General features: G+C 39.3%; 1 protein-coding gene across 4 annotated transcripts in view; it reads left to right on the plus strand.

The window, feature by feature from the left end:
• Positions 1-22,694, plus strand: part of DOCK7 (dedicator of cytokinesis 7) — a 186,206-nt gene that overhangs the window by 114,595 nt on the left and 48,917 nt on the right. For 2 of the 4 annotated variants that reach the window (XM_054981564.1, XM_054981566.1), the window contains exons 15-26: positions 7,986-8,103; positions 8,635-8,705; positions 10,559-10,697; positions 11,059-11,160; positions 11,394-11,480; positions 11,685-11,916; positions 13,632-13,796; positions 14,272-14,432; positions 18,887-18,976; positions 21,167-21,262; positions 22,047-22,187; positions 22,357-22,470. In XM_054981564.1, the coding sequence (XP_054837539.1) occupies positions 7,986-8,103; positions 8,635-8,705; positions 10,559-10,697; positions 11,059-11,160; positions 11,394-11,480; positions 11,685-11,916; positions 13,632-13,796; positions 14,272-14,432; positions 18,887-18,976; positions 21,167-21,262; positions 22,047-22,187; positions 22,357-22,470 (1,516 nt within the window). Of the gene's footprint in view, positions 1-7,985; positions 8,104-8,634; positions 8,706-10,558; positions 10,698-11,058; positions 11,161-11,393; positions 11,481-11,684; positions 11,917-13,631; positions 13,797-14,271; positions 14,433-17,630; positions 17,724-18,886; positions 18,977-21,166; positions 21,263-22,046; positions 22,188-22,356; positions 22,471-22,694 lie in introns of those variants that run through there. The other 2 variants (XM_054981568.1, XM_054981567.1) reach the window with 2 other exon arrangements.

The following is a 22,694-nucleotide window of genomic DNA, read 5'->3' on the forward strand; positions in this document are numbered from 1 at the left end:
TGAAATCTCATACTCTACCACAAATTGTGTTAGTCTTATAGGTGCTACTGGACTCTTGCTCTTTTCTACTGTAGCCACTGTACCACACTGGCTTTTATTTAATGAACTTACTCATTTCAAACTCTGAGAGAAAGGGGTGAAACTAGGAAAAACAGGTAAGGCCCACTTTAAAAAATAGGCCAGTGTATCAGTGATTCCTTAGAAGAACACTGTTCTTAATATATGGATCATGTAGCTTGGCTTCACAAATACATTTAAATCCCTCTTTTAAGCTACTAATAATACTTAATGAAAGTTTTATAAGCAAAGTACATTTTAAAGTAAATGTTCATATCCATTTCTATTTGAAAAAGCACTTTGAGCAAATGTATTCATGCCAGAATGAGGTAATTTAGGAGAGCTACAAAAGAAAAGGAGAAAATTCTTCAGCAGCTGCCTACAGAAATAATAAAGAGATCATTGATTAGGCAAGATGACCAATGGGGATGAAATTCCAGCGCTTAATTCAGCATGAAGGTCTTCATTTGAAACAGAAGAAATTGCCAATCTGTTAACTTAAGCTTATTCTACTGTATGAAATGCACAAAGCTAATGTAATGTGGCTTTATTGGCCAGCTTAAATAGCACAAGGACACTACCAAGCTGATTGACAGTGGAGAGTCATGTGAAGGAAAGCATCGTAAGGCAGAGAGTTTGTTAATTTGTATAATCAATCTGCTGTTGTATGACTTGCTACTGGACATACTGTAAGTTATGTAATAATATTTGTGTGAAGGAGCTTCAGATTTTTAAAATCTTGAACAGTTTCAAAAAATGTCAACTGAGGACAGATACTGTGAAGAGCAATATACTTGGTCTGCACTTTTTTTGCTCAGTGCTTGAGAGCTGCTTAAAGTGTTGTCAACAGGCCTGGAAAATGTCATGTCCCTTTAAAAGAGACTTAATTAGGTGTTATTTACCAAGTGATATTATCTCTTTGCCATGAGAGCTGTTGTAGCGTAGTGGTTAAGTGGTTCGGCTGCAAATCAGCACTCTATTGGTTTGAATCTCCCTGCTGCCATGAGCTCGGTAGGTGGCCTTGGGTAAGCCACTCCTCTCAGTCCCATCTGTATTGTGGGGATAATAATAATACTAACTTGTTCACCACTCTGGGTGAGGTACTAATCTGTCTAGAAGAGCGGTATATAAGCGCTGTTGTTGTTGTTGTTGTTGTTGTTGTTAAAAGCTTCAACTGCCCATTTCCACACATTAAGCCTATATTAAAGGAACATGACATTTTTCTCTCCAGGACTATTGGCATCTCTTTTATCATCACATGATTCTGCACCATATTTCAGAAACATGTTTTGGTTTCAGAAATAGAAAGGGAAACAGGAACAAAAGGGATAATGTTACACAGCTTTACAATGTTTAGAATACTCAGATTAAAACATAAGATCTGCAACTCAGAGGGGGAGGGCAGGAAAGGTTACATCAGTGCTTATCAGAGGAGGAGGGGAAGGGCTGGAAGGGTTACATCAGTACTTAGTTCTCGTGGCCCCTTCTTACATGCCCAGGGTAAGGCCAATTGCCACCTTGGGATCAGGTAGCAATTTTCCCCAGGCCAGTTTGGCTAGGGATCCTGACGGTGTTTTGCTATATTCTGGGCATGGAGTGTATGGGGTGTCTGGGTTGGGGGGAAGTAGTTGTGAATTGTGCAGGGGGTTGGACTAGATGATGCTAGAGATCCCTTCCAACCCTATGATAAAACAGGAACCATAAAGAAAGATAAAAGCTCAGACTGTTTTGTTCACTTGTGGTCTCCGTTCATTGAATTTTGGAATAGGAACATTCCCTCAGAATTTATAAGGGAAGATGTGCTGGACTGGATCCAAGGAGGGAAAAAAATCTTTATAGACGCTTGTTTAGGTCTTGTATTAACAATATTTTTTTAAAAAATTACAACAGTACAGAACGAATCAGCAGTATTCAGAGAACCAATATTCAGAACAAACTGCACATCCGGTTCATAAACTAAAAGCAAGTGAAGTAAGAGTATGTACATATTAGGGGTGTGCAGGGCCAGGGTGATGCGGATTTGCCAATTCGAAGTACCCGAATCTGTAAATATTCAGAATAAAGGGAATTCTGAAGCAGCAAGCCGCTTCAGAATACCCAATTTTGAAAGATTCGGGTTTGCTTCGTAAAGATTTGGCTGTTATTTTCAATGGGGAACATGCTCTCAGCTTTCTGGGAACCTGGGGGGGGCATTTTCTTTACGAATCAAACCAAACTTGGTGGGGACCTTCTCCTAACTCTCCTCTAATGCCCCCCAAGTTTCAGAACGATTGGACTTCGGGGGGGGCATATGCCCCCCCAAAGAAGGTTCCCCTATCCTCCTCTCTCCATTATTCCCTATGGGGAAAAACAAGGGGGCTTTCTAGGTGGCTTGGGGTGGCATTTTGCAAGCAAAGTGCACCCAATTTTCAGGGGACCTGCTCCTATCTCTCCTCCCACCCTCCCCCAAGTTTCAGGGAGATTGCACTTTGGGGGGCATTTTATGGCCTTCCAAAGAAGGTGCCCCTATCCTCCTCCGCTCTCCACTATTCCCTATGGGGAAAAACAAAGGGCCTTTCTAGGTGGCTTGGGGTGGCATTTTGCAAGCAAAGTGCACCCAATTTTCAGGGGACCTGCTCCTACCTCTCCTCCTACCCTCCCCCAAGATTCAGGGAGATTGTTTTGTTTTTTTCCAACTTGCTTCTTTTTTATTATTATTAATGCATCACATATTATTACATTGCAATACAGTCCCAGTTCTCCTATGATACATCTTTTACCCCTTTTATAACCCTCCCCCCCCCCGCAAGGTGGCCATCATATAACCACAGATTAAATTTTTAGCCACAGGCACATTTTTTCCAATTTTCCAAATATAGCTGTATTGGCTTCTCCATTATATACCCATTGAAAATATACAGACCATTTCTCTTTTATCTCCTCCATTTTCCCATCCCATGCCTTATCTTTTTTTAAACATTCCAACATATCCGATTGAATATATTCATATAGGTAATCATTCCATCTTTCTAAGGTCCATTTTAAATTCTCCTTCCAACCATATGCAATCACTGCATGTGCAGCTAGTAACATTGCTTTAAAAATATCCTGGTTTTGTTTCTCAATTCTAGTATTTCCCAGTACACCCATGAATAATAGATCTACATCTATATTAAGGTTAACCTTACATACCAATGCTATTTTTCCCCGTATCTTTTCCCAAAAATCAATGACCTTTGGACACTCCCACCATAAGTGGGAGTACTGCCCTTCTTTTGCATTGCAATGCCAGCAGTTAGGTTTCATCCCTTTAAGCATGTATGCCAATTGGGCAGGAGTTCTATACCACTTCATAATTATCTTTCTTTCAAGTTCTCTATACTTTTCTAGCTTGATTGTCTTCAAATTCACCATTAACTTGTTAACCTCCTCAGAAGTTATTTGTTTTTCTTTATTCCGTTTATTTTTTAAAGTTCTAAACATAAACTCCTTATCCCTCACCAATTCAAGGTAGATTTTCCCTGCCAGCACTTTATTTCACCCACATATAGTGCATGTTCTATATTATTGTCTTCCCTTTTAATAGCTTCTTTATATTTATCTTGTTTAATTAAATGGTGTAACCCCATTAAATTTAACCAATATCTTTTCCCTAATTTTTGATTCAGTTCCTGAAGTGGTAACAAATCCCCTTGACCATTATACATATCCTTCACTCTAGTTATACCTTCCGCCTTAAGATCTTCCCAAAATTTCGGGTTCATCTCCTTCTCCCAGTTTTCCACCTCTTGCAATCAAGGCTATTTTTCTTGGGCCCTTTGCTTGTCTTACCTCCTTTTGCAAATCTCTAGTATAAATTCCATAACTACCTGCTCCCTTATTGATTGCAGATTCAAATCTTACCCACTTATCCCCTTTCCTCCATTCTAGCTCCATCAATGCTTTCAACTGGAATGCATCATAATAAGCTTGCAGATGTGGGAGTCCCCATCCTAAATCATCTTGGGGCATATATACCAATTTTTTTGGAATTCTTGCTTTTTCCGTCCGAACACCCAATTTTTAATATTTTCGTCCCATTTCCCTATATCTTTCTGGTCAAGTTCTATTGGAAGTACCTGAAGTAGGTATAGCATCTTTGGTAGTATAAACATTTTTACTGCTCTAATTTTCCCTAAAATACTCAAATGTTTATTCTTCCAATCCTTCAATTTCTTTGTTATCTTTGTCCAAACCTTATTATAATTGATTTTTTGTAGCTTCTCTATGTTTCTAACAAGATATACTCCTAAATATTTAATTTTACTTACTCCTGAATTCATCCCTGTTAGAACTAATATCTCTCTTTTAGTTTCCCTATCTACGTTAAGAAACATTATTTCAGATTTCTTGATATTGACTCTGAGCCTCGAGCTTGACTTGAAATCTTCTAAAATAACTAGCAGTTCTCTTATTGCCTGTAACAGATTACTTATTGTCAACAGAATATCATCCGCAAAAAGATTTAACTTAAGTTCTTCCTTACCTATTTGAAATCCCTGAATTCTACCACTATTTCGAATTCTATCTGCTAGGGGTTCCATTGCTAATGCGAATAGCATCGGGGATAATGGCAACCTTGCTTTACTCCTCTCAGATTCAGGGAGATTGCACTTTGTGGGGCCATAAAATGGCCCAAAGGTGGTTCTCCCACCATACCATTTTATTGCCCAGCCATTTTATTGCCCAGCCATTCTCCATTGGTCCCTGTTGTAGGAAAATACAGACTCCCACATCAGGAACACATGGAATGTAGTATCCATGGCCACAGGCATAATCCCCCTTTCAATCTACCCCCCAACAGACCCAAAGAAACGCACCCCCAAATTCCCCACCACCCCAAGAGCAAGCTGACCAGCCACTCCCCATTGTTCTTTATGATGAGAACTTTTAAACTGTCGTTCCCAGGGCAATTCTGCACAGGCCAGAGGTGCCACAGTGGAAGGCACACTCCTGAGTGCAACCTTGTCTCTGGGAAAGCACACCTGAACCTCAGACACGCACCTCCAAGTTCCCCACCACCCCCAGAGCAGGCTGGCCAGCCACTCCCCATTGTTCCATATGATGGGAACTTACCTTCACACCAGAGAATAACACAGAAACACACATTGAATTAAGTTCAATTTTTTTATTTTTTAGCTTTCAGTTACAGCATTAAAGGCACATGACACTAGTGTCACAGCACAACAGTCTCCTAGACAGTAGTACCACAACTATCCTCACATCAGAGAATCATAAACACACACACAATTACTTGCAAAAACACTTTATTTCTTGGAGTTCCTGGGCTGAGGGTGGGAGACAGCATACAACAAGAGCAGCACTACATTTATAACCCCCTAGTGACTGACCAAAAGGCAAGCCTTCAATTTAAATCCCCTGTTGCATCTCCTTCCAGAGAATCCATTGACTGGAAGGAGGATGCAGCAGTGGGATAGGCCACTCCTAACTCCCCCTCCCTTCCCTGATCCCCCTCCCTCCTCCCCCTTGTACTCACTCATCCCTCCTCATCCCTCCCATCCTGTAAATTAGGCGGAAATCTCTGCAAACTTTGCTGGCTGCCTGCTTGCATTGCAATGCATTGCAAACAGCCAGCAAAGTTCTGAAGCTAATTCAAGCTTCCCGCCTTTTTTTACAAGATGGGAAGGGTAAGGAGGAGGTTGTAGTGAGTCACTCACTCCTTCTCCCCCCTCCCCTCTCCTAAGAAAGCGCGGGAAGCTTGATTTAGCCTCAGAACTGCTCCCAGGTGCCCCAAAGCTTTCCGAAGCGATCTGAATTTCTTTGGAAAGATTTGCTTCAGTATTTCCGAATCAGAAATACTGAATCTTTCCAAATAGGGCCAGATTTGGGTAAAAAACCTGAATCAGATACCCAAAGAGCTCATCCCTAGTACATATACAGTTATTCTTTTCTTATACATTCATTTCTAACAGTTCGAGGGGTTTTTTTTTAGATGCAGCCACTTGTTGTCAATTTTAGTCATTTAAAATATTCTTTGGATTTTGAATTGCTCTTAATTTGGCTATTAATATCAGTTCCTACATTATGTTTATGTACTGGAATCCTTTGTATATTTTTCCTTTTTTGTGTTTTTTCTATCTTTCTAATAAAAATAAACCTGTAGGCTTCAGAAAAAGCTTAATGTAATCCAGTAGTCAGTAAAGGTTTATTGTGTTTAGCCATATGCCATTACAAGTCATGAATAACAAGAATAAAAACAGAAATGTGTTTGAATAAAATTGATGTGACATAATCAAAACAGTAAAATTTAAAAATAAAACCAATAAACCATTTTCAGTTGTCAAATTCATATAAGACAATAAAAGTAAACACAGTCAATAAAAACAGTACAAATCCACAATATTTAATGTTAATTTAATCCCTTAAAGACAGCAGTAGTCCATATTTTTTTTGCAGCCAGGGCATATAAAGCCATTTTGTAGGATATATTAGCATCAGAATTGGCTAGTAAAACTACAATCTTCTTGGAATCTGAGTGGGTACAAAGGTTGGACAACATCTCAAAGAAACTTAGTCCTAGGTTGGGCATACAACAGGCAGTTAAGAATATAATGATGTAAATCCTCAATTACGGTTGTAATCCAGTATGTAATGTGCTTGAAGCTGAAAAACCTGGATTAAATCAGTCAATCAGTATTCAGAGTAAAATACGTCAGCAAAAATGCAGAGGAAATAAACAAAGAAGTAGCTGGGTGTATAAGTACTAATGATCTACCTCAGTGGTTCCCATCCTGGGAACCAGGATCCCCAGGGTCCCCTAGTGGGCCAGGGTCCCTTAGTGGCTATGGACAGGATTCTACTTTGTACCTTCCCCTCGGGCTTGCCTTTATGGCAGCCACCACCACCCCGACTCTGTGTTGCTCCAGCTGCCAGCTGGGCTTCATCTGCCAGCTAGATTACTGCAGCACCCCATGCTTACCCTGCTGGGTACGGGGAAGATACATGGTCAAGTTATAAACTAAAATAAAAATGTTCCAAATAAGTATTTATTATGAGTGTACACAAGGTTGTAGTTAAAAACATAGGACCTAAATTGCAGGCTACATGCATATGTCAAAAGTAACGAAAACATTCTCCATTTACAGATGATGCTACAGACCGGTGACTGACGCAAAGACAGACCAGATGGGTTTCGGCCCTCAGGCCTTACTCAGTGGTCAATTATACAATATTTGTGTTAAACAAAGACACCTACACATTTAGAAACCAATATAAAAATGCTTTGGATGCTCTTGTCTCTTGTATTGTGTGGTATAATTCAAATAGTTAGCACGCTGTGGACTGCACTCACAGTTCTGCGGCTTGGTTTCCAATTTCCTTGGATGTGTGTCATCAATCTGCAGTTATACTGGAGTGGTCACTATATAGTGGAGTGGCCACTAGTGCAGAGGAGGAGAGGTTGTGCATATATATATATATGAAATACCAAATGTATGTAGATGTTGTTGTGATTAAGAAAATACAAAGTCATTTTAAAATGTTCCTGAATTAATTGTAGCTTTTCGTCATGTATTTTCTCAATCAGCGGATATTAATAGTACAACTGCTATAGTGGGGACTGCAAAATATTTTGACATTAAAAGGGGCCCCCCATACTTGACAAGGTTGGGAATCACAGATTTACCTCCTTTCAGAGTTATTATCAGAGATATTGGGTCACAGACCGTAAGTCAGTTTGCATAGTTTAAACAATACATAAATAGTATTATTGAATATATTAGGACTGCTTCAAAATATTGATTATTGATTACCAAAGAAACTTTTATTTTTATTTTATTTATTTATTTAAAACACTATCAACCGCCTTTCTACTTACAGCATTTAATTTATGATGTACTCAATGATTTATCCCCACTGTTTTTTAATTACCCCTTCTGCTTACTTCACAGAAACCTTCTGTTTGTATATCCTCAAACCCTTAACTTTGCTAACCGTCAAGGATCTGCTCGGAATATTACTGTAAAAGTCCAGTTTATGTATGGGGAGGATCCAAGTAATGCAATGCCGGTATGGTGCATCTGTATGTGCGTGCTCTTGATTGCTTTATGTGTTTGTGCATGCATGTTTCATTTTAAGTGTCATTACCATGTTGAGATTCTGTGTGTTCTTACTGCCTCTTGGGGGATGATGTGATCTATATCTAGTCCCAGCAGTATTGCTATACTTACCCTGACCCAATTAGCACTCCTGATGGTACAAGACCAACATGGAGTCCTATGCAGGTTACTGGTAGCCTTCAATGTAAATATTTGTGATATTTTGCATCCTTTTATTTTCCATGTGTTTTCATCATTGTGTGCCTGCTCTTGCATCCTTGAATTTTCTTCTGATTCTCCTACACACAGCCAGTGCCTCAGAGAATGTAGGAGTCCAAACATTCTTCAATCTGTTTTTATACTGTTTCAAACCACAATAGAAAGAAAGGCCTTAATCTTCATTTTTGGCATTACAAAATGGAAATTTTAGTTAGGCTAAGGGGCCATATTGATTTACGTTCGAAAAAACATTTAAAATGTCTTATTTTGTTTACTTTTGCAGGTAATCTTTGGAAAATCCAGCTGTGCCGAATTTTCAAAGGAAGCTTACACAGCTGTTGTGTATCATAACAGGTAAATGCAAAAGACGCTTTAAAAATAACATCTGACTTCACAGGACATAGTATTCACAGGATTGTATATTGTATTAAAGAATATTGCATTTTTATAGTTTGCCTTTTGGTTTTTTAAAACTACCCATCTAGCCTACATCCCTACATTAAGTGACAGCACATCTGATATTGTTTAACAGGAGGAGGTGGGGACTGAACCTGGACTATTCTCTATGCAGGACAGATGCTTTGACACCAACCTAGCAAGTTGGTGTTTGAGCTGCAATAGATTTTAAAAGCTTCACTTTACCCCAGACTTCTCATTATTAAGATATACACATGGGCTGGGAAAATACTTTATATCCCTTATACAAATTCTTTTTCACTATCAGCTGAGTTAAAGGCTGAATACAAGTTTCAAATTTGTGGGTGTTAGCATCTAATTTCTAGAATCCTAGGGTTTTTTCAGGCCTTTCATTTATGGAATAGTTTGCTGGTGGTATTTGGTAATAGTCAGTAGTTACTTGGTCAATGCCAAATTACTTATTTATTTGTATCAGATCCCTTTTCCAAGAACCTCAGGGTAGCCTACATAGAGTTTTCCCCATTTTAGCTTTACAAGAGGTTTGAGAGACTAAGACATAGTAACTGGTTCACAGTGCCTGGGCAGCAATTTGAATCCAGGTTTCCTGGTGAAAGCTCAGCACCACTGTACCACATGACCCATTCTCACAATGTCTACCATGTGGGAGGCCCCATAATACATCTGTATGGTAGAAGTCCATAAGACATGCAAAGTGCTTATCATGTAAATTGGTTACCATCCTGGACCAATGCCTAGCAGCTATGGTCAGATGGCTAAAGGTAACTAGGTTGAAGTTGAATCCTGAAAAAACAAATGTGATGTTTGTCAGGAAAGCGAGATCTTAAAAGATATTTGCTTTGCCTACATGTGATGGAATCCAGCTGGCCTTTTGTGGTTCATTGTGGAACTTGAGAGTGATGTGGAGTCCTAGTCCGCTATTAGAAGAACAAGTAGGTGCAGTTGCAAATAATGACCTTTTCCATTTCAATTTAGTGTGTAAATTGGCTCCTTACCTTGATTCAGTGCGTCTGACCACACTGATCCATGCTACAGTAACCTTGGAGGCTCTATTGTAATGCAGTCTACATAGAGCAGTGAAAAATATTATCATAGTTTAGGCATAATACACTTACTATAGCAAGTTTTCAATCCATTGAATGCCTGAAGGTATTGGTTATTATCTTTAAAATCCTTCATTGTAATAACTTCAGGTTAGTCTGCTAGATATAACTCCCTGTGGTTCATAAGCCATTAAGCCCCCCCGCCCCCCAGTGGCCATTTTCCTGACCTGAAATAGCCCAGAAAGGTGCTGTTTGCCCCATGGGGTAAATTTATGTATAATGGTGGACTTTGCTAAATTTCTCCAACAGGACAAATAAAAATGCAGGGAGGAAGGCTTAAGTCCCCTCTACATGCATGCCCCATTCCTGATACGAATCCAACCTGTGAATTAAGTTTCAAAAATTGCTGGACATTCAGGACATGGAACTCCTAGTGAATATCTGATATAACCATACCTGTGGAGACTGGGTACAGTGTAATGTGTGGTTCAGTCCTCTGAGATTAGGGATCATAGACAGAAACAGGCAGGCATGAGAATTGACCATAAAGAAGAAAATTTTCATTATTTTGAGTACTTGTTCTTTCATTTTTCTTTATGTTTGTCATCACAAAGGTTCACATTTAACAAATGCAGAATAATGCACTCTAGGAAAAAAACATTTGATATACAAGCAGTTATTTATACCTGATGACTTTTATATATAAAAAATATTTTTATTGTAAAACAGGTCTCCCGATTTTCATGAAGAAATCAAGATTAAACTCCCTGCCACATTAACAGATCACCACCACCTGCTCTTCACTTTTTATCATGTCAGTTGTCAGCAAAAACAAAACACTCCACTAGAAACTCCTGTTGGATACACGGTAAATACTCCACCCCCATGCTTTCTTTTTTTATATATAACTCCATTTTGGTCCCTCTAGAGAAGAGGAGAGGAGACACAGAACATTCATTTTTATGTTAGTTTTATTTCCAATATTTTAATCTTTTTACAGCAGATTTTGTAATAATGCTGCATGTGGCGAAGTTCTGGTTCTATTGGAAGTTTAGGCTTAAGTGACCAAGAGTGCAACTCTAAGCAATCTTTATTTAGGGGATTTGACTTTATTTAGAGGCCCTTGGCCTCTAGGTCAGATATTTTTTCACACTGGGTGAACTGGAAATTTCTTGTGTATTTAACATATTTACAAATAAACATTTTCTGCATTTTCTTCCATATTAAAGTGGATACCAATGCTCCAGAATGGACGTTTGAAAACTGGCCAGTTCTGCCTCCCTGTTTCATTGGAGAAGCCACCACAGGCCTATTCTGTGCTTTCTCCAGAGGTCAGTCATTCATTATACTGAGAAGATTTACTTAGTAAATGCAAATGTCAGGAATAGTCAGGTTGCATATTTTCATAGCAAACTTTAAAATAGGTTAATATCATCCAGCATTAATTTGAACTGGAGTTACTTATTAGAAGAATTTTAATTTTGCAGAGAAGCTTGCTCTTTCTGGTGTCATTGTAATGACACACACATATAAATGGTTTTATTGTTTATGGTTTTGTTATCAGGTGCCCCTGCCAGGAATGAAGTGGGTAGATAACCATAAGGGAGTTTTTAATGTAGAAATAGTCGCTGTATCAACTATTCATACGCAGGTATGTATTAACAGTATCTCCTTTAAGCTGAAAGAGCTATAGCTGACATGAATACAAATGGTGACATTTCTTGTGCAGCCTATTGATGTAGTTTCTTTGAGGAATTTTATTTAGCCAAGGACTTTTTTAACATATTAATCAATGCAGCCATTTTTAAAATAACATATCTAAAGCATATTTTGCTGGGTTTTTTTGTGCATATAGGACCCTTACCTTGACAAATTCTTTGCGCTTGTTCATGCTCTGGATGAACACATGTTTCCTGTGCGTATAGGCGACATGAGAATTATGGAAAACAATTTGGAGAACGAATTAAAGAGCAGCATTTCAGCATTAAGTTCATCTCAGCTAGAACCTGTGGTGCGATTTCTCCATCTCCTGCTTGACAAACTGATTCTTTTGGTTGTAAGACCTCCTATTATAGCAGGCCAAATAGGTATTTTGTTGATGTTTTATTTTGACAATAAGAGTTTGAAGCATATATTTCCTATTGCATTTACTCAGCTATATTTTTAAATGTCATTGATTATGCTTAAGTTGTGGAACTGTAGATCAACTATTTTTAATTTGAGATGAGGACAATACAAATTTTATTGAATAGATAAACAGACTAGAAATGTCCATTATGGACAGATATTCAGTGCGTTTTTTCTTCTGCCAAAGTATAAGTAAGTTAGCTAACTCTGGGAACATCCTGAGAATAACAATGTACAGTTTGAGACCTATTTGCAATTATATTTTTCATATTTGGATATGGTAATAAGAATAAAGTGGAGATATAGTTATGATTGTGGCTTTCACATGCAGGATATCTAAACATTGTTTCTCACCTAATTCTGTGTTGAAGCAGATAATCTCTTGGAATGTGTACTGTTCACTGTTATTGAAATACTCATTCAAATGCTCCCAGTCTTGAGGAACACACTTAACCTATTATAAGACAATTTTCAAGGGAAATTTGTTAGGTTAATTCCTTTTTTAAATTAACCAGATCTATTGTTCTCTTTGAAATTGGCTTGTTACTAGACATGGGCACGATCCAAAAAATAATCCCGATTTAGCTGATTGTGATTCCACGGCGGCGCCGAACCCAGGTACCCGAACCTCGCCAATCAAGTCCCATTTCTGATACAGAATCGGGAATCGGGAAGGCCGACTCGGGAGGGTGCCCCACCACCAACACTCCCCCAGACCAGAGTGACCAGGCACTAGAGTGTGTAATACTGTGTGAGCCCTGAGCCAAGGAGGTGCCCACTGAGCTTGGCCCCAGAGCTAGACGGCAGCCCTGGAAGCAGAGAGAATAGGAATAGAGCCCAACCCCAGCTGCAACACTCCCCCCCAGACCTGAGCCCTCAGCCGAGGTGCCCACCGAGCTTGGCCCCAGAGCTAGGCGGCAGCCCTGGAACCAGAGGAGATAGCTCCCTATTCCCTAATTCCCTATCCGCTGAAGCCCAAAGCTAAAGCTCCCTCTCTCTCTCTCTTGCGCTTTCTCTCTTCAAAAGCGGCAAGCGAGAGCTCGCCTCTGTCCCACTCCACCCGCGAGCGGAAAGTGAAACTTTGTTGCGCAGCACATGGCTATTTATAAAGCCTGGGTCTGCTACGCAGGAAGGCTGTGTTTGGCCGTAAGAGCTGCCTCTCAGGCTTTGCAGGGATGAGATTCGAGTGCCCATGGCTACAGAAGAACACCCGCTTCCCCCACCCTCCCCTCTCTTGTCCCAAATGGACGAGACGGGCGCGCGCTTTTCTGGCTGCTCTGTGGTTGGAAGGAAGCCCTGCTGATCAAGGAAAGCTGGGCTTCCATTCACATTTCCAAGGCGACAGAAGGAGGGCAAACAGCTCCGGCATTCCCCAGGCTCCATTTCCACGGGGCTCCGTTCCCTCGGGAACAGATGGCTGGCACCAGACTGTCTGCAGACTGCAATCCCGAACGTAAACCGATCGATCCAATCGAGACCCAATAGAGCGCCCCACCCAAGCACTGAACCGGGAGCCGTGGACGGAACCGATCAGCCCAGTCCCGATGGCGCAAACACCAAAATCGGGGCAATTTTCAGACCGTAATTCCGATCGTGCCCATGTCTACTTGTTACCATTAGGTTGTTGGCATTGATAAATAGCTTTATGACAAACTTTCGTTTTCTTTCTTGGTAGTTAATCTTGGTCAAGCATCTTTTGAGGCCATGGCCTCTATTGTAAACAGACTACATAAAAACCTTGAAGGAAACCAGGACCAGCATGGCAGAAACAACCTGCTCACTTCGTATATTTACTATGTTTTTCGCCTACCAAACACCTCTCCCAATTCACCATCATCAGGTATTTTACTTTTAAATGTTACTGCAGGGTGAGACTGGAACAGAAGAACCTGGTTTTTAGGACTTCATTTAAGGTTTGCCAAAATTCAGCTTATGAATTTTTTAGTCATATGAGAAAAATAGTAGAGTGTAGTTCCTGAGAATATATTCTTGGTGTTTTTCCCTCACCATTTGGAGAGTGCAGCCATATTTATATAACTGTCACACAAGGCTGACTTGCAGTACCTGCCTTTGTAGAAATTTGGTACTTCACAGAAGTTTTACCTTTAAAATATCAGAATACCATAACTTACAGATACTGGTAAGAAGTTGTAATGAATCACAGAGAAAGGATCTGCCAGCCATATTATTGAGAGAGATGTTGATATGACTGGCACTCCTCAAAGCAATGTTACTAGTGTAGGTGATGTTTACTAGGTGATGTTTACTTAACTTGTATCTCCCCTATTGACTTATGTTGTGTGCCATTGTTTTAGGTTTGGGAGGATCAGTGCATTATGCTACTATGGCTCGTTCAGCTGTCAGACCAGCAAGCCTAAACTTGAATCGCTCCAGGAGCCTTAGTAACAGTAACCCAGATATATCTGGGACTCCAACCTCACCTGATGATGAAGTACGGTCTATCATTGGCAGTAAGGTAAGATTGCACTTGAAGTGGTAGGCGTTGTATTATGTTCTTTAACAAGAAAAAGCTAGTTTATTCCTTCCTCTTCAAAGTAATCCTGAGGCAAACTGTAGTTTGTGTTTTGTGATTTTGTTTTGAAAAAAAACCTGAAACCCCACTGGGTTCCAAAGTGTAGTACAGATTGGATGCCTCTGCATCCCAATGTTTCCATGATATTATCACTTGTTGCAAGGGATACTGAAGCGACATCCTTAGTTAATAGCCAAGAATATGTTTAGATTCCACAAGACAACAGCAATGGAAGTGCAGACTCTTTTCTTGTAAGATTCTGACCTTTAATTTTTCCTTCCAGCCCAAATTATTTTATGGGTCACTTTAAAGGCATTTTACACCCACTTATGTGAAAAATCAATCGAATGACTTAATATTTTTAAGTCGTCAACCTATTTACATAAAAGGGCAAAGGGAGGGACCAAAGAATTAATAATTTTAAAGTAATTTAAAAAGCGTTTTCACCTCAAACAATGACACATGTTGTTTTTATTAAACATTTAAAGCATTGACATGGAGAGTTAGGAACATTTAAGTATCCATTTGATGATCTTGGTAATTAAACCACCTTGACCTTTTGTGAAATGCCTGAGGGAGAGATGTGCACATGGAATTTGCCTAGAATATGATAAGTTTTACACAAGCTGCCTGGCCTGGGTAATTTGGCAATAAAAATGAATAGAAGCTTTCTTACAGAGACATATTAAGCTGTTTGATAAGCTAGAAGGAGTAATATTGCTCCTTGGCAGAGGTATTCTGAAACTGAGTCTTCTGATGCCAGTTATAACCCTCAATTTTGCTGTAAAGAGTAATGTTCTCCCCTACCAAAACCTAATTTTTGGCTCTGCTTTATTTCTAAGCCAGTTTGGTGTAGTGGTTAAGAGCGCGGGACTCTAATCTGGAGAGCCGGGTTTGATTCTCCGCTCCTCCACTTGAAGCCAGCTGGGTGACCTTGGGCTCTGGAGCTCTCTCAGCCCCACCCACCTCCCAGGGTGTTTTGTTGTGGGGATGATAATAACATACTTTGTAAACTGCTCTGAGTGGGCATTAAGTTGTCCTGAGGGGCGGTATATAAATCAAATGTTGTTGTTGTTGTTGTTATTAAAGCTTGGTATAAAACTTTGATATTTCAAAGTATCAGAACCCTGATACTTCCAAACCTGATACTTGATACTTTATTGCACCTGGTTCATGAAGACTTAGTTCTGCCCTATTTGGCAAAATAAAAAGTGTATAGTAGTGTGCATCAGTCACATGGAGAATTTTTTAACCAAGTCACTGTATATTGTCCCAATAATACAAGGTGCAGAGTTCCCAAAATCCATGTTGATTTGCTCTGAAGGGGGAGTGTGCAGGCCAAGTTATTTATGTTTTCTTAAGTATTCAAATTAATATGTACATGCCACCCTGAGTACCCTAAAAGTTATTTTTGTGGCATCCAGATGGACTTCACATTTAGCATTAATACGCTTCTAACTATTTTCATTATCTTAGTTGGAAGTTAGTACAGATGGACTAAAAACAATGTTTGTTGTGTTTGTATCATGCTACGGGAATTAGTTATTATAAGTATTTTTGAATTGATAGCTGCTATAATAAAAGTTACTATAATGTCCTTTTTTCAAAAAGAAGGTAAGATGCAGGAATGCTCTAGTGCATTATACCTTATTGTTTCATGAGAACCCATTAAAATGTCATTAGAAAGCAATGAGCTGCAGTCTCAGTGTGATAGTACGAGATATGTCAACTCAGTTGCCACTCCAAGAATCCCAGAAACCTGCTTATATCAACCTGTAATCCAAAGTTTGAACTACACTCACATTCAATAGAATTCAGCATGTGAAATCTGTGTTGAGAGCTAATAGGAGTTATGCCTCTACATAAGCTATAAAAAAAAACCCAGAAACCTTCTAAAAGTCATGTCCAGCTCTGGATTTATTTAATGCTTTTCCTTTGGGAAATGCATGCCTCTCCCTAGCAGCCGCTCACTGAAGTACTTGTCAGGCAAGACTTGTTTGGCTTGAACACTTGCTGCATTCAGAGGTCACAAGAAGACTCCATTTGTCTGTGAGGAACATGAATACAGCTTCTTTGCCATGTTAACAATTTCCTTTTCACTTCTCTTCTTCCTTCATGCATGGAGCATATTGGAATATTCCTGGTTTGATCAAGCTTCAATTAACCACAGTGTCCAAATTCACACTGGATTTTGTTTAAAATCTTAAATCTGCGTTTTAAATCTTAGTTTAATTCTACTTTAGAATCCTCAGTTGTGAGGAATAAGCAGACTTCAGTTTGCCAAGGTATATTCAGATGTCACAGCAAAGTGAAGGTGGATCAAACCAGGATGTTTTGAATTGTACCACATAGAAATGGAGAAGCATGTGAGCATGGCAAACAAGTGCTTGTAACAGACATAGTTTTGACATTTGAATGCAATCTGTATAAACAGCATGGTCCTCTTGCTGCTCAGTGGGCTTTTAAAAGGCCTGTTTTCAGAAAAGCTTGGTATAGAAAACCAACGAAGTAAACAAAATGTCTCTTGTTGGAATGTAGCTTATAGGACTGAATTTTGCCATTGCTTAAGTTTATTTACTGTGATTTAAAAAAAAAACCTCTTCTTCGTGGTTTATAAAATTCTTCTCTGCTTCTTGGGTCACTTATTCATCATTTGAAAGGCAGTGTTCAGAGACCTTTGGTAAAACTATAAAATGGCAACAGAAGGCTGTAACTTTACAGGAGTATAGGGTTCAAGATCATTTTTAAAGGTAATAATTCTAGTGTCTTAGATTTTGTGAAGATACAGATTTGTATGTGTGTCTTAAGAATTAGATCCCCAGTATATATGTGAGAGGATGCATGTACGGATAGTGAAAAAACGATAGGAAAATGTGGTATCTCAAATGTCTTTGGTTAATAATGCATATCTGTCTACCTGTAAATTGTTTGAGTTGGTGACTGAGCATGTGTATGATGGAGAAGCCGTAGAAATAACCTTGTAAACTAAAATTCAGGAGTTGATTTAACAATACTAATTGGTGATGCATTTGTGTTGACTATTTCTTTGAAGGAATTAATTTCTCTAATTTTCCTAGACTATATAGCATGAAACATATAATATGTCTTTCCTTTCCCTACTGCTTTCTGTCATGTGCCCAGGGCTTAGACCGCTCCAATTCCTGGGTAAATACTGGTGCTCCAAAAGCTGCCCCATGGGGATCCAACCCCAGTCCAAGTGCAGAGACTACACAGGTGGTGTCTACATTATAGCTTCTTTCTTTCTTTTTCTTACCTTGGCTGATTCTACATCTTTGCCAATTAAGTTCACATCATGGTCTACTTGGCTTGCTTTTTGAGGAACCTATGATCCACCCCTCTACCCCCTCTCTGTCGGTCATACTGCATGAAAAACCACCCAACACCAACATTATTTGTCCCTACCATATTTCAGTTGCTTCTAGATTTGTGAAATGTTCATGTTTTCTCACTGTTCTTTTTATTTATTTATAATCATTATTTATGATGGTTTGGTATATCAGGCAAAGCATATTCCTTGTGGGAACACGTTCAACACATCCTTACAAAATCTATGCTTTTTATATTCGTATACTGCTTATCATTTTTGTCATTTTCATAATGCATTCTATTCATCATTCAGCAGTCCTCCATCATGTAAGTGGTTGAATGGAATACATTTAAACTGAATCATTGTCTACATTAGATCTTGCTTAATGAAGTTTGGGTGCTAGAAAAAAGAAATATAGTAAGAAACATTTTTGTTGCAAAGTATGAAATGTATAGTAACTTGACACATTAACCATAATTGCTTGCTTCTTAACACTGCATGGTTATTTATTTATTTGTTGGATTTTTATATCACTGAACAAATGGCTGAACATGCCTCTCAGCTTTCTCTAAAAAACAAAACAAAACTGAAATTTCTTCTCTCCTGTATATATCTGGCTTAAAACATTACTGTAGATGAATTCTGTCAACACAAGTCGATCTTGATTTTATGGTTCTGTGGAGTGGCTGTAATCTTATGGATTTTACTTTTTGGGTAATAGCTATACAGCTGGGAGGAATGGCTCCAAAATCTTTAAAAACTGTTTTCTTGACACATGTATGTCAACCAAATATAATGATGCTATATGCAAGTTTCATGCTTTGCAACATCAAATATATTTATACAAAAATATTGTAACATTTTGTAAAAGTCCACCCATACTACAGCAGATTTTTTAAACAAACAGTTCCAAAGTTTTATATTTGTTGTCATATTGTTTCGGTGAGATCTGCATAGGACCAATAGCTTCAGACATTTCTGTTGTTGATGTTTGTTTTCCCAGAGCTACAAATGTCATCTGTAACCAATTTTAATGTGCTGTCATCATACATTCATTTCCGCTCTGTAGGCTACAGATCGAAGTTGTAATCGTATGTCTTCGCACACAGAGACGTCAAGTTTCTTACAAACATTAACAGGACGTTTACCAACTAAAAAGGTAGATTTTAGTGAAGACAATTTGATATTTTGTGGTGGGGCAGGGAAGTTAAGTCATTATAAACCATGAAGCCGTCACACGTATCCGGTATTTGTGTCCTGATTTTGAGAGTGCTGTGTCAACTAGAGCTGTGGTTGCTCAGTACCCTTTTATATACCAGGACTGCAAACTCTTATAAAATACCATAAGTGTGATCTAGAAGTGTGCAAAAGAAGTAGGGAGTTGGAGCCTACCATTTTGTTCCATTATTGCATCAGTGGAAGACACCTTGCCCCAGAGGAGTATGTGGGTGCCAATGGAACAAAATGGTTGGATCCATCCAAAAATACCCTGTCCCCCTTTTGGCCATTTGATACAAAGATCAAGTGGATGGCATGCACAAATTAAGCATGTGGAAGAGTCAGCTGTGCAGTAGCTTCCACTTAATAGTTTCTGGCTGTTGTTCACAAGCCCTGGACTTGCTTTGAACAAACAAGAAACAGAACATTTTACTTCCACATTTTACTTCCATCTCCAAAGGGATAGTAATAAATGTCATAGTTGGGGCTACCAGGTCCTGTCTTGCTGGAGACCTGGCGAGATGGGCCTCTCTGGTCTCTCTCTCCCATAATGAAAAATTGGAGTAGGATGGGCAAAGGAAGAATTCATTCCAGCAGGATCTGTCTTTGCCATAGAACTTCTGCCAGGGTGGAGAAAAGGAATTGAGGTCTTTATACTTTCTGTGTCTGGTTTTTAATTTGTTGCTCTTCTCTCCTACATGCCAGGCCACAGATTGCTTTTTAAACTCCCAAGAGGACCAGTTATTATGTGATTTACTTATTGTATTTTTGCCCTTCATTTCAGCCAGAAATTATTTCCCAAGGTGACTTACAGTAATTAAAAATGAGTACAATTAAAATACCATTAAAATATGCTATGGGAGGTGGAGAGGGTAAGGACTTGGTCCAAGGATTGTGGATGCTTGTTTGCAGCCTCTTCCTTGGCTTTTCTTTTTTTTTCACAGGTGGAGATTGTAGCTGGGAGATTTCTGTTTCCTGGTTTCTGCTTCCCTTTGTTCAAATCTCTAACATCTCTGGTGATGTTAGAACAAGAGATTGTGAGAACAGGTTGTTAGAAGTAATAATATGGTTATTTCCCATCTGCACTGGGAGTTAGCCACATTGTCAATCACAACCTCTCCATGGAAATTCCTGTATTCTGTCCTTTGTAATGCAGTGTGGGAACCATGAGAGAGCAGCAGCCACACTACCCTTGAGAAAATTGGTCCAAGGATTACAATTTGACAATGAATGTGACTGCTGAAGGAAAACTCTCAGCAGAGAGCCAATTTGACTTATTTGTAAAAATGTAGGTTCTACCTTTCTAACAATCCAAAGCAGTTTGCAATTATGATAAAAACAGAATTATTGCAATAAAATAATTTCAGGTGGGTAGCTGTGTTGGTCTGCCATAGAAGAGCAAATTTCAAGTCCACTTGCACCTTAGACACCAACTAGGTCTCCAGGGTATGAGCATTTGAGCATCAAAACTCCCTTCTTGGTATCTGAAGCTTTGGTTCTTGAAAGCTTATATCCTGAAAATCTTGTTGGCCTCTAAGGTGCCCCTGGACTCAAATCCTGCTGTTCTGCTGCAGACAAGCACGACTTCCTACCTGAACCTATGAAATTTGGAGAAGGGCTTGTTTAACATGGTCTCAACTGCAGGACAGGTTTGTATAGTAGAAGAAAGCCCTTTAGGTATCCTGGTGTGGGCTCCAGTTATATTTTTCCCAGTTATATTCCCAGTTATATTTTTCTCCAGTTATATTTTGTTATTAAATCCCTTTTTAAAAATCTACTGCCTATGTGATTAGATTCCCATTTTACTCTTTACTGCAAACCAAAAAAATATACAAAAAGTTTAAATTAATTTGAGAGCTAAACTTTTGGAGGAAAAAGGTGAATTGATAACCCTTGCATTACAACTGTGGATCCAAATTTTGTGAAATATTTTTCACACACATACCACACCACTAATGTCTGACATTGCTGCTTAAGTATTTCATCAAAAATGCTGTCATTGCTGTTGTGTTCTCATATTTTGCTTATCATTCTTCACTGTGTGTCATTGGTTGTTATGGAATTGTTGCGGATTTGTGTTTTGACAAATAATTAAGCAACTGACATCAAATATGAATTTGAACCTGTCTAGCTCTTCCACGAAGAACTGGCCTTACAGTGGGTTGTCTGCAGTGGGAGTGTACGTGAGGCAGCTCTTCAGCAGGCGTGGTTCTTCTTTGAACTTATGGTAAGAGAATGGGAAAACAGTTGGTGGCATTTTGTTTTTCTTCATGTAAACATTTTGTGTTCAAGATGTCTTGAGGTTGTGAAGTCTGTGCAGAGAAATGGTTGTGTGGGTCAATGGGCTGGAGTGAGAAGGGACAAGGCGGTGACATTGATTCCTTTCCTCAGCAGAACTCTGCTTGCAGAAGAGGAAGGAGGAGTGATTTTACTTCCCTTTTCCTTCTTCATTCCAGCACCCCAGAGTGCACAATCATTCCTCTATATTGGTCCGACAAACCTGGGATTATCTTTTGGAAGGTTAGAAGGGGCTGCAGCAACAGGGAGTAACTCAGGAAAACTCATACTTTGCATGGAACGGTTGGAACCACATCAGTGTAATTAGGGGCACAATTGTTTAGAACATTTTTCAGAGCCCCTTTTCAAGGATGTTAAGGGCTGGAGAGGAGTCTTGAAATGCATAAATTTTCCTGTAAGTGTCTTCATTGGTTGTGTGGTTGTGGTTGGTGATTCCTGATTTGACTGGAAGGATACAGTAAAGTAGAAAGAAGCCTATGAAAAAGGGGGAAATAGCTCAAATGAAGCAGTAGATTATGTTGGGATTAGGTGCAGACAAAACCAAAAAGAGAGGTGGGGAGGCATTTGCACTGAAAATTCAGTACATCTTTAGCATGGATGATTCTATAGCTATTGTTATAACTGTGAACTCTGGATGAAGGAATAGTATCAAATCATACAGCTGACCTTTTTTTTTGCAAGTGACTGAAACTGGTAATATATGTTCCCTCCAGGTAAAAAGTATGGTGCATCATTTGTATTTTGCTGACAAACTCGATGCGCCAAGGAAGAATCGTTTTCCAGAGCGCTTCATGGATGACATAGCTGCTCTGGTCAGCACAATTGCCAGTGATATAGTCTCCCGGTTTCAGAAGGTAATGGAAGCAATTCAGCTGTATTCTTGTCAAAATTTAATCCCTGATCCTGAAAAATGGTTGCAAAACACAGGACAAGTTGTCGGATCAGGGTCTTAGCATGAAACTAAAGTACTAGGTCTATGTTGCAACACTCCTTTATTTTCCTTTCATTTGTTTTCCAACGCAGGATACAGAAATGATTGAAAGACTCAACACTAGTTTAGCGTTCTTTCTCAATGATCTATTGTCTGTCATGGATAGAGGATTCGTCTTCAGCCTTATTAAGGCCTACTACAAACAGGTACAGCATACACATCAAAAGGACATCTATGGGGATGAACCATTAAAGGCAGAGTCAGGCATGGTGGAGGAATGGGAGGGTGAGTAGGGAGAACATTCATCCTTACAACAGAATTCGTAAGAATGGTAGGCAAAGAGAGTGGTGAGGGCCTGACGTGTAGCATGGGAATTTCTTGATTGGAGTCTGGTTCTGTTCTTTGTTTTTAGGAGAGGCCCAAGGTCATT

Source organism: Eublepharis macularius, chromosome 5 (assembly GCF_028583425.1).
Source record: "Eublepharis macularius isolate TG4126 chromosome 5, MPM_Emac_v1.0, whole genome shotgun sequence".
Classification (NCBI taxonomy): Eukaryota; Metazoa; Chordata; class Lepidosauria; order Squamata; family Eublepharidae; genus Eublepharis; species Eublepharis macularius.